General features: G+C 54.9%; 2 protein-coding genes across 12 annotated transcripts in view; one reads left to right on the top strand and one right to left on the bottom strand.

The window, feature by feature from the left end:
- The window catches only part of PNKD (PNKD metallo-beta-lactamase domain containing), a 552,090-nt gene that overhangs the window by 66,645 nt on the left and 469,392 nt on the right, over window positions 1-16,053 (top strand). The gene's annotated exons all lie outside the window — the stretch shown is intronic.
- The window catches only part of LOC149127282 (uncharacterized), a 421,278-nt gene that overhangs the window by 365,089 nt on the left and 40,136 nt on the right, over window positions 1-16,053 (bottom strand). For 9 of the 10 annotated variants that reach the window (XR_016231894.1, XR_016231892.1, XR_016231897.1 and 6 more), the window contains one exon: window positions 8,955-9,113. The exons of the other annotated variant lie outside the window; for it this stretch is intronic. Coding sequence is in view for 1 of the 9 variants with exons in the window: in XM_089329896.1 (XP_089186022.1) it covers window positions 8,955-9,113 (159 nt within the window). In the remaining 8 variants the exon portion in view is untranslated. The remainder of the gene's footprint in view (window positions 1-8,954; window positions 9,114-16,053) is intronic. 10 annotated transcript variants of the gene reach the window in all.

Raw genomic sequence — 16,053 nt, 5'->3', positions numbered from 1 at the left:
GTGTCTATTTAGCTTGCCTTAAAGACTAATTCGACTCCATGCACCCTACAGGGCACAAACATTTTGTTGCGATTGTCCCACCCCCACCAGAGGACTCAAAAGGGAAGCTGGGTTTTTTAATTATTTATATAGCTTGATCTATTTCTGCCCTTTGTGATATATGCATAACATACATGATATAGACTCTCTGACTATAACCACCCTCACATGTACCACCCAGTGACACTAAGCACACTCACCTTGCTGGGTGATCCTTCTTACCCTCACTCCGTCTCCAGACACTTTTTCATCACCCCAAAGTGAAATCTTTTATTCACCAAAAAATGTCCTCCCAGTCCCTTGGTAATCACTGTTCTGCTTTCTGACTCTGAATCTGACTGTTTCATATACATGGAATTGTGTACTATTTCTCCTGTGGCATCTGGCTTACTTCACTGAGCATACCATCTTCAGTGTCCATCCATGTTGAGGCAGGTGTCAGAATCTCCTTCCCTTCTCAGCCAGAATAACACGACAGGGGTATCAGGGCCAGTGCTGTGGCATAGCAGGTAAAGCCACTGTCTGCAGTGCCAGTATCCCATATTGGTGCCAGTTTGAGTCCTGGCTGCTCCATTTCCAATCCAGCTCTCTGCTATGACCTGGGAAAGCAGTGGAAAATGGCCCAAGTCCTTGGGCCTCAGCATCCTAGTGGGAGACCCAGAAGAAGCTCCTGGCTTCAAATTGGCACAACTCTAGCCATTGCGGCCAGTTGGGGAGTGAACCAGCAGATGGAAGACCTCTTTCTCTGCCTCTCTGTAACTCTGCCTTTCAAATAAATAAATAAAATCTTTTTTAAAAAGTACTACAGCTCTATGGAAATAAGCTTTGCTTAGCCTTTTACCTGTTGATAGGTGTTTGGGTTCCTTCCACCACTGGGCTCTTGGGAGTAACATGGTATGAACACAGTATGCACACAGAAAAGCAACTTTTTGAAGGGGAATGGGCAGAGAGAGTTCTGGGTAACAAGGCCACACCAAGGGACAGAGGCTGGGGTCCTCCAACTTGGGGCAGGGAGAAGAGAAGCCACAGCCACCCCCTCCTGTTTCTGTACGCTTTGCTCATGAAGCATGTGTGGTGACTCCAGCAAGGACTGAAACAAATCCAGTCAAGGACGAGACACATGCGCAGCTGAGAGCATCCTAACACTCTACACAGGCTAATGCCCTTAGTCCTCAGGAGGCCTTCTGCCCAAATACTGCTGACACCCCCATCTTACCGAAGAGGAAAGCAAGGCCCAAGAGGTGCAAAAGTCTCTCATGTCACCAGCTAGCAAGAGACAGAGCCGGGATTAGAACATAGATTAAGGGGCTGGCCTTGTGGTACAGGTGGTTAAGTCGCCGGCAACCCATATATGTGTGCTGACTTGAGTCCTGGCTGCTCTACTTCCAATCCAGCTCCCTGCTAATATGCCTGGGAAAGCAGCAGAGGATGGGCCAGGTACTTGGGCCCCTACCACCTATGTGGAAGACCGGATGGAGGTCCAGGATCCTGTCTTCAGCCCGGCCCGGCCGCAGCCATTGCAGCCATTTAGGGAGTGAACAAGAGAGGATAGAAAAGATAGCCACCCCCCGCTCCATTTAATTCTGCCTTTCAAATAAATACAACTTAAAAAAAAAAAAAGAACATAGATCAAGTCTATGCTGGAGACCCTTACAGAGACTCCCCTGGCCCTCACAGGGGAGGGTTAACATCCCCAAGTCCCGGTCTGCCTCAACATCCTCACAAATCAGAGGGAGTTAGGGGGTGAAGAAGCAGGGAGAATCTGATGACGGGATGGGGTCACGTGAGCAGAAGCCCTGTGGGGTCTGAAGGGGGCTCTCGGGTGGCCGGTGCTCACAGAGGAGACGAGTGCAACCCCGGAGGCCGGGGGATTCCTGAGCGGGACAGTGCTCTTGGCAGCCTGGGCTTCTGTGGGCCTCCTGGCCTGGGAAACCACAAAGCCAAAATGTAAAGGGTCTGTTTCCTAAGGAAAACACGTCCTTATACATTCTGAGTAATTTCCCGTGCAATGAGGGAAACGTACACACAACACCCCCCACGGGTTTTCGCTTACGGTCGGATTCAAGTACAGAGAAGCAGGGTCGGGGGAAACTCTCTGCTGCTTCCAAACCTCAGCGGTGGCCTGGAGGCCTGGGGGGGAGAGGGGAAGGCTGGGGAGCGGGGGGGGGGGGGGGGGGCTGGCTGGCTCCCCTGCTGTGAGCTCCTTGCCCGTCCTCTGAGGGCGGGGCGGTGGCATCTCACACGTGGAAGGGGCTTTGCCAGCCCGTGGGGAGAAATCACAGAAGCTGAGGCCCAGGTTTAAGTCCAAGTGCACTGTGGGAATGAGCCACTAAGGGCAGCGGGGGCAGAATACAGGCGAAATCCACGAGGTCCTTGGTCGTGGACACGATGGTCAGGGAGGAGCAGGCTGGGGGAGGCCAAAGAGGACAACGAAGTGGGGATCAGACGTGTCGCTTCCCAGAACCCCCGGAAGCAGGTGAGTGGGCAGAGGACAAACCACGCCACCTCCCTGGACCTTGCTCAGTCTCCCTGCACACTGTGTGACTTCCAACATCCCTTCCTGGCAATTTCAAAAGATGGGGGGGGGGGGGCTGACTGGGGGAGGGGTGGCGTTACCGTGCGGGGGTGGTGTGGGAGTCTGGAGCTGGGGTACTGTAGAGCCAGGAGAATCCGGACCAGCCCAGAGGCGACTTGCACTGCAAATGTGACGCAGGGAGCATCCCGACTGGCGGGGGTCCCGGGTCTGGCAGCTTCAGTGCTGAGCAGCTGGCCTGTTTTTACACTAGCAGAAGATTTAGACGTGGGGGTTTCTGTGTCTCCAGGGCCCTGAGGGCCCCATCCTGACTGGGGCAGCCTGAAGAAGTTGAGATCCCCCCAGCCAGCAGTGGCCGGCCTGCTCCAGTCTGTACAGCTCTCTGCTGGTCACTAGCCCGCTGGCCTCTATGACCTCAGGTGACCCTCACAGCAACCTCAGGAGCAAGGATCAATCCTTGTTCCCACTCTACAGATGGTGACACTGAGGCTCAGAGGACACATTCACGGTAGTAAGCCACATGGCTAGCAGAGGCAGGAGTGAGCCCTTGTCCCCAGCCTCCTGGGGACATCTGGGCCCCAGGAAAGTAGCCGCTGTCCCCCCAGCATATGCCTGATTGGAGAGGAAAGCAGAACACCAAGAGCAGAGACCCCACCTCATCCTCTGGGAGCCCCCAACTCTATTGACCCAGGGCCCATGGACAGGTGCTGGAGACAGAGATTCCCAGTAGTAAGGATGCTCACCAGAGCCCCAGGAGCCCTGTGGTTGAGGCTACAGCCCCGGGCCAATCACTTCACCGGCCTGAGTCTCACCTATCAAAAACAGGAGCGACACTAGGTCAGCAGTCTCCAGTGTGGCAGAATCAGATTCTTGCTTTCCTCGCACGAATCTCACTGAAGCCCTGGGTAAACAGAACATCGGGCCATTCCCAACGGCTCAGAGCACAAGCCTGGCAGGCCAGCTGCTCATCAACTTTCCCGTTGTTCCTTGGGACCCTGCACAGGACCAAAGGCAATGCTGGATGCCATTGGGAAGCCATCAAGCTGTCCAGTATCCTGGGAGGCTTAGTCCTCCTGCACAGGGCCACTAAGGAAAGACCTTCTCAAAGCCGAATGAGGGCCGCCCATGTCTCCTCAAGTCATCCCACAGGTTCAGTCGCCACCCAAATGCCATCAACTCCCAAATCTTAACCCCAAGGCACATGAAATGCCTGCCCAACGCCTATGCTTGTTCACTGGTATGCCACGTCCATGGCTGTGTGACTGACCCTAAAACTTACAGCTGGAAGACAACAAACGTTAATTAGGACAGAGTGTCAGGGCTGTGGGTTCTGGGTCAAGTTCTCTCCTCTGGTGGCAGTCAAGGTGTCCACTGGGGCTGGAGGACCCACTTCCGACATGGCTCACCCCACTCACGGAGCTGGCAGGTTGGTGGTGGCTTTGTGGCACAGACCTCTCCCAACATGGCCACTCATCTGCGGGAGAGTAACCAAGATGGAAGCCTGAGGCTTCACCATCGCCTTATTGGGTGCGTTAGGAGTGAGTTACTAAACCCAGGCCATAGTGGGAGGAGAATCAAGCTCCACCTCGTTCAGACAGAAGCATCAGAGAATGTGTGGATCTATTTTAAAACCACCGTGCTAAGACTAGATTTCTGAGTTCTTCCCTAAAACCCAGCCCCCCTCCACTGGGGCCTACTGGAGTAAATGGAAGCTTGAAGATAGTCAGGAGACCGGGACACCTCCTCTCTCAAACTAACAGAACACCAAGTCCTCTGCTTCTCATCTCCCATCACTCCATCCACACAGTAGCAGACCATGATGGAACCCTGGCTCCAGCTACAAAACCTCCTGTGCCTACTTCCCTATCTTTAAATGACCATGACAGCACCTGCCACGTGGTAAGGATGGAACATTCCACATAAAGCCATGGCTGGCACCTAATAAACGCTGAAAAAGTGCTTGCTACTACTGGGTTTCTTGGATTTGTCTCTCTTCCTCTGTGCCTCTCACCAAGATGATTTACATGGCCCTTTTGTCATTCTCCTTAAATCCACTGTTCCCAGCTATGGTTGCCACAGAGCAACCAAAGGGAGCTTGGCAAAGTATACATTGTTTTTTAATATTTATTTATTTGAAAGGCAGAGCTAGAGAGAGAGGGAGAGAACTATCCTAAGCTATTTTCCCAGGTGCATTAGCAGGTGGGATAAGAAGTGGGACAACCGGGACACACACCGACACCCATATGGAATGCTGGCATTGCAGGTGGCACCTTTACCTGCTACACTACAGCACAGGCCCCACAAAGAGCACATTGATCTTCCTTTTAAGATTTATTTATTTGAAAGTCAGAGTTATAGAGGGAGAGGAGAGGAGGGGAGGGGAGGGGAGGGGAGGGGAGGGGAGGGGAGGAGAGGAGAGGGGAGGGGAGGAGAGGGGAGGGGAGGGGAGGAGAGGGGAGGGGAGGGAAGGGGAAGGGAGAGGAGGGGAGGGAGGGGAGGGGAAGGGAGGGGAGGGGAAGGGAGAGGAGGGGAGGGAGGGGAGAGGGAGAGACAGAGATCTTCCATGCACTGGTTCACTCCCCCAAATGGCTGCAATGGCCAGGGCTGAACCAGACTGAAGCCAGGACTCAGGAGCTTCTTCCATATCTCCCACCTGTGTGCAAGGGCCCAAGGACTTGCGCCCTCCTCCGCTGCTTTCCCAGGCACATTTGCAGGGAGCTAGATCAAAAGCAGAGCAGCCAAGACTCAAACCAGTACCCATAGGGGATGCCGGTGCTGCAGACAGCAGCTTAACCCACTGTGCCACAGTGCTGGCTGCACATAGTTGATCTTCTTCAGCAACTGCCCTCCATCCCCACTGCTCAAAGACCTCCAAAGGCTTCCATTGCTCTAGAAATGAAAATAAAGCCTGGCTCTTGCCTGCAAGGGCCCCTCCTCCTGCTCTTCAGAACATCTTCGAACACTCCTGCCCCCTGTCTACCACAGCGCCTTTGCTCACGCTGTTTCTCTAGCCTAGACAAAACACCTAGATGAATTCTGATCATCCTTCCAATCTCAGCTCGTGATATTTTCCAAGGAAACCTTCTCTGACCTCTGAACACACAGCACAGACTGTGATTACTCAATTCATCCTTCTCCCTCCCCCCGCACACTCAGCTCTATGGCAGCAGAGACCACACCCACCATGGCTCCCAAGTGCTTACGCAGCTTCCACCCCAGTGTCTGGCACAGGGTCAGCTGCCAACAAGCATTTGTGGAATGGATAATGAAATGCTCTTCCTCCCATAGGTGCTCACGGTGAGGGTTCCCAGGTCCAGGGACAGAAAGGACCCGCCCTCCACAGCTTGCCTCCTCACTCCTCACGTGCCCTAGAGGTGCTGGAGCATCAAGATCTTCCTTAGCCGGGCAGCTCAGCGCCCTCGCCTGGATAAACAGAAACAGGTACCAGCCGCTTCTGGGAGCTCCACAGGGGGCTTCCTGTCTCGCTCTGGGCCGGCTGGGGCTGTCCACACCTCTGAGAAAGTGATGGATGGGCCTCCTCTGTGACCTTCTCAGATGCCTGAAAGACTCATATTTGCCTGGCTTCCTGGAGACTGCTCGCCAGCGGTCCAAGTCTCTGGCCTTCTCCTCCACAGGCCTCTTTGAAATCAGGATCTGAAACATGTTCATTCTCTTTTTAGCTTCCCTCTTGACCCAACTTCAGCCACCTCTCTAGGACTGCTTCTCCCCTCAGCTCTTCTAAGTCCAGGCCAAGGCAGGGACAACTCAGTGGCAGAGAGAGCATGCACCCGGCTTGCTAGCTGTGCTACTGACCTGCTTGCTTGTGGTCCTGGGCAAATCACTTTCTTTTTATGAGAATAAACTCCAACTTTACCTGCTCCCTCCTGCAAGGGTGCAAGGGCCCCCCACTCTATGTCCACCACTGTCCCCCAGTTACTTCTTTCATCTCCTTCGCAGCCATTCTCCGAGGCTGAGGACACTTCACACAGAGAGGCCTCTTCCTCCCTGGGAAGACTGCGCTCTGCTTCTGAGCTCAGCACAAAAATCCAAGTCTCGGAGGGAAGACAGCTACTTCTCACATCACATGAAGGCCCCTGGTGTTGCCCATGAGCGCCACAATCGCCCTCCTCAGCCTTCCCATGCACACAGCTGACTTCGTTGGGTCAAGCCTGCCCACTGCCATGCCTGCTGCTGGCATGCCTGGTGATCATTCGCACCCCATCTGCATCCTGGCGTCTGAGGCTCTCCTGTTCCCACCACGAGAATCGCGACACACGCACCTGCAGCTCATGTACTCAGCAAGGCCTGGCATGAATCCTTGCAGGAAGCTGGAGGGAGAAGCAGAGGGCATTCCCGCCCACCTTGGGGATGCAGCCTCCTTTGCCAGCCTCGTAGCCACGAAGCACTGAGCCCCCCTCCTGCTGAGGACCCCTGGCCTGAGACCCAGCCCCAACAGTCCAGAGTCCTTGTCTTGCCCTTGCTCTTGCTCTGAGGCCCACCACCTGGGAGCAAGCAGCCCTGCCTGAACTTCTCAAGGCACCACCTTCAGAGCACCTGGCCCCTTCCCCGGGCCGTCATCCACCCATCTGGGCCACAGCCTTTATCACCGTCTTCAGGCCAGGAGGGCTCCCAGCACGTTCTATCTTCAGTCCTCACCCCCAACCCCGCTTTGCTCCTACAATGGAACGAACCAAAATGTCTCCCCCACCCTCCAAACATTCCTTCATCAAGCATTTCTAGGACCCTGGGGTAGATCTGGAAGAGACTTTCGGGTCTTGCCCTAAGATGGAATCTCCCTTTTCTTACATCTCCGTGCCTTAATGATTTATGATTCAACAAAATTTCCCGAGACTCTGAACTGTGCTGGCCTCTGTTTCATGCACCGGGATCAAAGCAAGAACAAACCAGACAGGAACCCCTGCCCTGGTGGGTTTGCATTCTGGTGACAGCCCCACAGAGACACAGCCAAAATCCAGAGAACTTCCTCTGCTTGTCCTGAGGCCTCGCCACCTCCCAAGTGGAGCCAACTCTTTTGGTGCTGCCATCTTGAACCCCAACGCATGACGTTCCACTGTTGCCTTCTTTCAAGCTCAAGCCCCGTGCTGTTCTGCAAGGCAGCGCTGCTTCTCCTCCAGCATCCCCACTGCCCTTCCTTCCCCTGCTGCCACAGCCGCTGCCCACCCCTCCTCCTCCTGGATCAGATTCATTAGTCAGCGCTTTTACCCAACCCCCCACCCCGCCCCACCCTGGGAGGGCAAGCAGTCCCTTTTGTTTTGTCTCATCAGCATGGCCAGCCTGCACTGCTCTCCGCGAAGATTTTCTCGTCCCCAGAGGCTGCTGCTGGAGTCCACAATGACAGGGGAGCTGAACATTTCCCAGTCGGCCGCCAGCCCTCAGCAGAACTTGGCCTGGGGCCCGAGCAAGCGTCTCAGGAGATGAAAATCAACTTTCCTGGACCCAGCGCCTGGCTTTCCAGTGGGAGCCACAGCCTCCGCAAGCTGCTGGCATCCACTCTGTAAAGGGCATATGGGATGGTAAACAGGACCGTGGATGCCCTGCAGCCTGCAAGCTCTGCAGAGCAAGACCTGGCCCCTTCCACCGAAGTGGACCCAACAGGCGCCCCACGTGAACTTGGTGCACAACCCACCAGGGCCAAGGTATTGGTGCTTGGGACCCCTGTGTCACAGGGCAGCCAAAGGCCTCCCGAGAGCTCGGAGGTTGTGACAGGGACTGAGATCTGCAGGGCTATGGGCCATTCTGGCTCTTCTGTCTCACACAGGGAGCCCTTCTGTGTGACCTGACCCCTCTGAGGGTCACATGGCCCTGGCATGGATAGCAAGACCCAGCCTCCTCACCTGTCTTCCACACATGCACTCAGAAAGACAGCCATCCACCCTCACAGGCAAAGTGACCCGTCAGATCCCAGCTCCCTGTGGGTGGACAGCTGGTGCTAGCCCACCCTGCCTGCCAGGATCTGGACTTTCTTGGGCCACGTCGCTGTACCCAGGGCCCTCCATTTACTAGCGCCCAGCCACCCTGTTCCCAGGACTGTAACCCTGCCTGGCTAGCTCACCCAGTCCATCTCAGAGTACACCCTGCAAGTGGAGCACGCAGGGTGAGGATGAGGGAGGGCTGCTGCAGAAATCTGAGGGGACCTCCCAGTGCTGGGACCTGACGCCTGTGGAAGACAGACTGCAGTGTGACGGGATCGTCCCTCCCAGTTCTCTCCTCTCCGGGTTAGGAGAGTTTGGAACTAAACGGTGTGGCCAAGGCACAAATCACTCAGATCTGTAGCTCAGAAACAGAAGCTGAGGAGGGAGCAATGGCTTTAGGAGACCAGCTGACCTGGAAGGAGAAAGGGTTAGGAGATGGCTCCACTGACCTTGGTAATAAGACCTAGGCAGGTCAACAGAAGAGGGGGCCAGCGGTGGGCAGAGGTCATGGCTGAGGGGCAGCTCCAGGGCCGGAGGCGCTTTCCAGAGTGGGCAGACATCACGCAGGCCTCCCAGAGGTTGGGGCCCAGACAAAGCACCACGTGCACCTGCAAGGGAGAAATGCCAGCTTCCAGAGTGCAGCCTGCAGGCCAGGGATGCGTGCGGGACACTGAGGGGCTGGTCGGTCCTCCTGCCTCACAGAGAACACAGTGAGGGTGCGGCCAGCCCCTTCGCTTTGGCCTCAGTCACCCCCGACCCCCAACAGACAGGGCCCAGCAGTACCTCCCAGGACAGGAGCCCTGACACTCACAGCACCTTACAGCCCAGCAGAGGGACCACACACAAGGCTCCAAGTGCCACCCTTGTCCCCAGAAGCGTGGGGCGGACTGACACCAGCATTCTTTGGACCTCCTGTGCATGCTTCAACCAGGCTACTTTATGTCCATTTCTTGTTTCCTCTTTACTGAGGTTCTATTTTGGCTTTCATTCAAAGAAAAAGTCACCAGGCTCAAAGCCAGTCTAAGGACTCGAGGCTGCAGCAGGGTCCTCCTGACTTTGATGTGCGCCACCTTTGCACGGTGGTCTCTTCCCCAGAGCCCAGCCCCCAGGAGGAAGAGCTGCCAGCTAAGCCCCCAAGGACCCTCCCCAACAACCACACGCATGGGCTGTCAGAAACCCATGTGTGCTGAGCACCACCAGGCCCTGCTGTCCACAGTAGGGCCATTTACACAAGGGGAGTCCACCCCACGATGCCCACGACGCCATCCTGGGGCCAGGGTCAGCCTGCTCCTGGGCCACAGCTGGTCCCAAGGGCTTGGTGACAGGGCTGGGGTGGGGGCCTCTGCTTCTCTTTGGGCTGTAAAAACAAGAGGTTTGGATTAGCATATGAGATGGTAGCATTTCCCAGAATGCAGTCTGATTTCATCCCATCCCCCAGGGGGACTCCAGCAGCCCTGTCTTCTCGGGATCCTGCCAGGAGGAGGCTCGGAGGCAGTAAAGCACTGGGCGATGCGTTAGATCTGCGTCCATGAGCGGTCTCCTTCTACACTCACTCCAAACACTTTCCCAGCAGGCCTTTGGGGGAGGCACCACCATGAACCCCATTTTATAGACAGAGAAAACAGGTGCGGCTTTCTCAGATGGCGAGTGGCAGGCAGTCTGACTCCAGTGTGGGAATTCCTAACCTCCACCCCCACCACAGCCCTCGGGCTGGATCACGCCACCTGGAGGTGAGGCTCTTACATCTCCTCCATCCCCAACGCTCTCAGAGCCTCTCAGAGCGGCCGGGGGCCAGGACAGGCCATGGTGTGGGAGGGGAGTCTCAGGACAGGTGGCCATGGAGCCCCTCTCAGGCAGGGCCAGCTGCTTCCTCTTCCTACCATGCAGCTCCTTGTAGAGTCACCCAGAAATGGAGAGGAGACAGAGAATGCTCCTCCAAAGATGACCGCCCAGACAAGGATGGACGGCCCTGTGCACTGGCTACCCCTAGCCTTGAGGTCTTCTCTCCACGAGGGGCTGGGCCGGGGTCCTGTCGCCTTGGCTGGAGGGGAAGGGGTGTGTTTAGACGTCCGTGAGCAGGATGGGCTCCCTGCCCTCCTCAACTCTGGCCCAGGTCCTCCTTGCAGTCCTTGGCCTCAAAGTGCCATGTGTCCCCCAGGCAGGTGCAGGGTTCCCAGGCTCCACCTGGGCATGCGGGTGGGCCCGCGTTTGGTCCGCGAGATGCCTCTCTCTCCAGCCGGAGACTCTCAGCACACGTCCAGGGAGCCCCTGGCCCGCCGCAGCCGCCATGGAGGCCTGCCTCACTCACGTCACCTGCCCTCACGGTCGGTGGCCACCCTGCATTGTTCTCTCCTGCCTGTGCCCCTGCACTGTCCTCTCCCTCTCTCTTTCTGTGTGTGTCTCAGTCCCCCCTCCCTCTCACTCTCAGGCTTTCTCAGTATGTCTGTCTGTGTCTCTTTGTCTTGTGTCTCTCTCCATGTCTATGTCTATCTTTCTGCGTCTGTCTCTGCATCTCTGTCTGTCCCTTTCGGTGTCTCCCTCTCCTTCTCTCTATCACTATCCCCACCTCTCTGTCCCTCTCAATCTCCTCCCACCCCCTGATTTTCCTGGGTCCAGTTACACAGTGAGGCAGCAGCTAATTAGTAGCCGAGGTCCCCAGTCCAGGCTTCTGGAGCTGTGTTCAAGAACCTTTGAGTTCCACAATGAGTGTCCAGGCTCGCACAGAGCACTTGGGAGCCCCTGGGCCTGGAAGTGCAGAGCCTCACTGCCGTGACATGCACAGCTCTGAGTTGGACATTGGGCAGGCTCCGGCCCCTGCCTTCTCCTCTCCCATAAACAGGAAATAACAATCAGTGCCCGCTTTGAATGTTTGTTGCAAGCGTTAAATGAGATTTATGAGTCATTACTTAGCACCCAGTGCTCAACATTACCTATGATCACCTGTCAGACTGTGGGCAACAGGAAGCCTCCAGGGTTCCCAGAAAAATGACAGTTGCCACCAGCCCCTTACTCTGGAATGAAGACAATGAACAAGGCAGACTCTTCCGGCAGCAAGAACAGAGTCTGGCCCCATTACCAGGCTGCGGGGAGACCCCTGGGGCAGGGGACAGGAGGGGTAGATGCTTCCCCATCCCATTTTGCAGATCAAGAAACTGAGGTGGAAGAGACAGCACAGGAACCCCAGGCTGTCAATGCCCGGCACAGAGATCCTGCTGCATCAGCAGTCAACTTAGAGCTCAGCAAACATCACCAGGGGACTCCTGGGGGCAGCAACTGGAGGAGGGGCATGGAAGACTCAGACTCCCCACCCCGACTAGGCCCCCAGGAGGGCTCCAGCCACATGCCAGGCTCGAGGCTGGCCAGTCCTACACCTCCCCTGCCGTCAGATTTTCCCAAATCCCGCCTCTGCCCCATGGCAGGCAGAGCTCTCCCAAGCCTCTGTTTACAAAATTATAAGCTTCCTTTGTCCCCAGTCGCCTCTGGTTACCAGAATACTCATTGGCTCTCCCGAGCTTTCGGGGACATGGAAAATGTGACTTCACCCCTCAGGGATTCGGGGCCTTAACAGAATGGCACTGGGGAAAGAAAATGAGAAAGGACGTCACTGTCCACTCTCAGCAGAAAAGATGGCGAGTCAGGTCCAGCGGCAGGACCGAGGGCCCCAGGAGGCCCAGCAGAGACAGACCAGGATACCCCCCTCCTCTGAACCCCACAGCCTGGCAATCAGCATCTGAGGGTGTGGTCAGCAGGGAGGGAACGGGTGGCCAAGGACAGGTGTCAAAGGCGGGACATCATCCTCCCTGATTGGACCGACTTATTGATTTCTACGCTGAGTTAATCAGTCACTGACTGTGTGTGCTTCGAGTGAGGGGTTCTGGGACCCAAACACCTGGGCTAGCATCCTGGCTCTGCATTCTGGGCTTCAGTTTTCTCTTCAGTTTTCATTGTTTCTGTTTCATAACAGAAACAATGCAGTGATGACCTCCCAGAGGCTGAATGAGATAACATAGGCCCAGTCTCAGGACCACACCCAGCATGGCAGAAGCTCCTGAGACCTGTGGCTCCCACAGCTGTCACTCCCTCCAACAATGTGTCCAAGGCTGACGTGGTCCTGCCCAGGGCCCATTGATTGCTGTAGGCCTGGAGCCTCGGGGAGAGCTTAGCGGGCAGCCTGGCAGAGTAACAGGTGCTGTCTGTCAGCAGTCCACATGGCCACTGAGCCCCGCCCCATTCAGACGCAGGCACTTCAGTCTCAGTCTCTGACCAGATACTAGCCCTGCCTGTCTCCCTCTAGCATCATGGGAAGAGAGTTCTGTGTGGTCACCAGCCACTTGTCCCTACTGACTACACAAACATGCCCCCATCCCAGCCACATGGTCCCCCGGAGCCCATTGCTAACCAGAAGCAGACAAAGCCCACTCCAAATACATCACACAGTCAGTCCACTTTCAGGTCCAGTCTACCTGAGCACTGCTCTCAAAGGCACTTGCCTCTCAAACAACTCCAGCTTCCAGGAAAAAGATAAGTCAGAAAAGCAAGCGCCTCCTTTCCTCCCAACCCACAGCCTCCACAGCAGGGCCCCCAGGACATAGGCCACCCACATGGGAGTTGGGGGGCAGTGGAGGCAGAAGCATGAGGAGAACAGACAGCACATCACTGTGTCCCACCGGGGTGGACAGCACGCAACATCTCAAGAGTGACAGAACACCCTGCATGAAGCAAATCTACCTCCCACCATCCAGGCTCCTGAACACCTGCACTCACGCTATCCCCTGAGGTCAGACATCCTGGAGAGGCCTGGCCAAGGGAGATCAGGAGACTCGTCCCCACCACTATGCTAAGGCCAGGGCCAGTGTTGATGGGGAGGCAGTGCTGACCCAAGAAAGGAAACTTTTCAGAAGTTTCAGAAGCGGGTGGTTTCACAGCCAGCCTCTGTGTGTATCACAACCATCGTGCACTCTGGCCTCAGAATCAGCCCTTAAGGCATTCAGATCTGGCTAAGAAGCCCATGAGAGCATTTCAGGCATGGAAAGCCAACACCTGTGGCAAAAAGTGGCCTACATGAAAGATCTCTGTGAGGGAGATCCCAGTGGAAAGAAGGGGCCATCAAAGAAGGAGGTACCTTTCTCCAAAGGGAGAAGAGAGCTTCCACTTTGCTCACAGTCCTGTCTAAATAATGACAGAGTTTGTGAACTCAAGAGGCTTCCATAGCCTTGGCAGCTCATGACAAGAGCCTTGGGTGATCACTGATGTCATGAATAAGAGTGTCAATTGTTAAATCAACAACAAGAGTCACTGTGCACTTGCTCCCCATGTAAGACTTCTGTCCTTAATGTGTTGGACTATGAGAATTAACGGTAAAACTAGTCTTCAAACAGTACTTTATACTTTGTGTGTCTGTGTGGGTACAAACTGTTGGAATCTTTACTTAATATAGAGTTGCTATTCTGTTTATAATTAAAAATGAATCTTAATGAAGAATAGGATAGGAGAGGGAGTAGAAAGTGGGACAGGAGTGGGGGTGGGAGGGTGCGTACGGGGGGAAGAACCATTATATCAAAAGCTGTACCTATGAAATTTATATTTATTTGTTAAATAAAAGCTTTATTGAAAGAAAGAAAGAGAGAGAGAGAGAGAAAGAAAACCATCATGAAGAATGAGTACTGCTGCACCCTGCTACTGACAAGGAAACAGCAATCCCAGGAGGACAGGGTTCAAGCCACAGAGCCACACTGCCAGCCACGGGAAGACAAGCACACTCACCCGCTGTTCCATATCAGTGACCAAGTCCCCTTCCCCGGGGAGGCTCAGAGCCACAGCATGAACTGACCTGTGAGGCTGACCCTGAAGCCTCAGCTCTTTTCCCACCTCCTTTTCCTGGCCCTGCACAAGGCGCAATCAGTGGAAAGTCCCACCAGGCCTGAGAATTGGTGGTCTGCCCGGTTTCCAGCTAACAAGCAGAGATGCACCAGCCAAGGACACTCGTGGCTTTGCCTAGGACTCAAGTACTCAGAGGATGTGGAAATCAACATGAAAGTGGAAATGTTTGGAAATAAATTTCAGCGGTGCTCTGGGAAACACAAGACAAAGCTTCTCCATTCCTCCTGGTCTCCTCCCACCTTGCCCCACCTCAGATCCACGGCCTGGAATCCTTAACTCTTTGACGTGAGCAGAGGGGTTTCTAAAGGGGAGACCCAGTGTGCTGAGCCTCTAGGCTCAGACTGTCAGAGATGGAAAGACACCCTCATCAGACAAACGAGAAAGCTATAAATCTGGATGATAGAAGCCACTTGCCCAGGGTCAGGCACCTGAGTGCACACCATGTGAGACTTTGCATGCTGGTCTTACACATGCTGTGCTGGCCTGCACAGCCTGCACGTGCACTCCCGCACGTATCACAAGATCCTCTGTCACCCATCCCTTCCCAATGCTGAGCCTGCTCATGCACGGACAAAGACTGCCCCCTGGTGGGCATGGGGGCCCTCTCGGGACCTGCAGGTTCTCCTTAGACTCCAGGTCCTGGACCAGGATGGAAGCTGCTCTGGGATCAGGATGTCTGGGGTCAGGATCAGGGCAAGAACAAAGGGGAACCTTGGTGTCACAATCAGGAAGTTTACTGGAGAGAGAAATGCCTGTTCTGGGAAGAGACACAGCAGCGCTGGGCAGAGAGAGAATCTGAGCCACAGCACAGTCACCTGCAGGCCTCCATGGACCCAGCCAGGAGCACTGAAAAGTGTGACAACTCCTCAGGGCTAACATAAAATGCAGGCCGGCCAATTTAACTGGAATTTCAGGTGAGCAGTGAATATTCATCTAGCGTAAGTACATCCCACACAAGGAGAGGAAGGCGCCTGAGCAGAAGAGCAGAAGCTGGGGCTGGCGCTGTCGCACAGCAGGTAAAGCTGCCGCCTGCAGCACTGGCAGCCCATATGGGTGCCATTTCAAGTCCTGGCTGCTCCACTTCCAATCCATCTCTCTGCGATGGCCTGGGAAAGCAGAAGAAGATGGCTCAAGTCCTTGGGCCCCTGCACCCGCGTGGGAGACCCGGAAGAAACTCCTGGCTCCTGGCTTCAGATCGGCACGGCTCCAGGTGTTGCTTCCATCTGGGGAATGAACCAGCAGATGGAAGACCTCTCCCTCTGCCTTTCTGCCTCTCTCTGTGTAACTCTGACTTTCAAATGAATAAATAAATCTTTAAAAAAAAAATAAAAACTGCTAGAATGCAGTGATGGGCACTGTTTACACGGAGGGAGACAGAACAAGCAGGTAACACACTAAGGATGACAGGAGCCAGGTTTTTTATTATTGCACATGGAAGCAGGAAATATGGAAGGAGGCAAAACAAGAATAAGCTCTGTGGAGTTAGAACTGGTGCACACTCCCATATAGAGACAGGAAAATAAGTGGAGATATAAATATGTATGTATATGGCTATTAGGGACTCCTTGTTTGTCCCCTCCCAAAATCCATAGGGTGGATCCCTAATCCCAAGGGGAAGGTAGTGGGAGGTGCGGCCTTTGAAAGGTGATTAAGGTCTTTGAGGTCATG

Source organism: Oryctolagus cuniculus, chromosome 3 (genome assembly GCF_051225735.1).
Source record: "Oryctolagus cuniculus isolate XC-2025 breed Fujian yellow rabbit chromosome 3, ASM5122573v1, whole genome shotgun sequence".
Lineage (NCBI taxonomy): Eukaryota > Metazoa > Chordata > Mammalia > Lagomorpha > Leporidae > Oryctolagus > Oryctolagus cuniculus.
The sequence above is the reverse complement of the archived record's forward strand: the minus strand, read 5'-3'. Positions and strand labels throughout refer to the sequence as shown.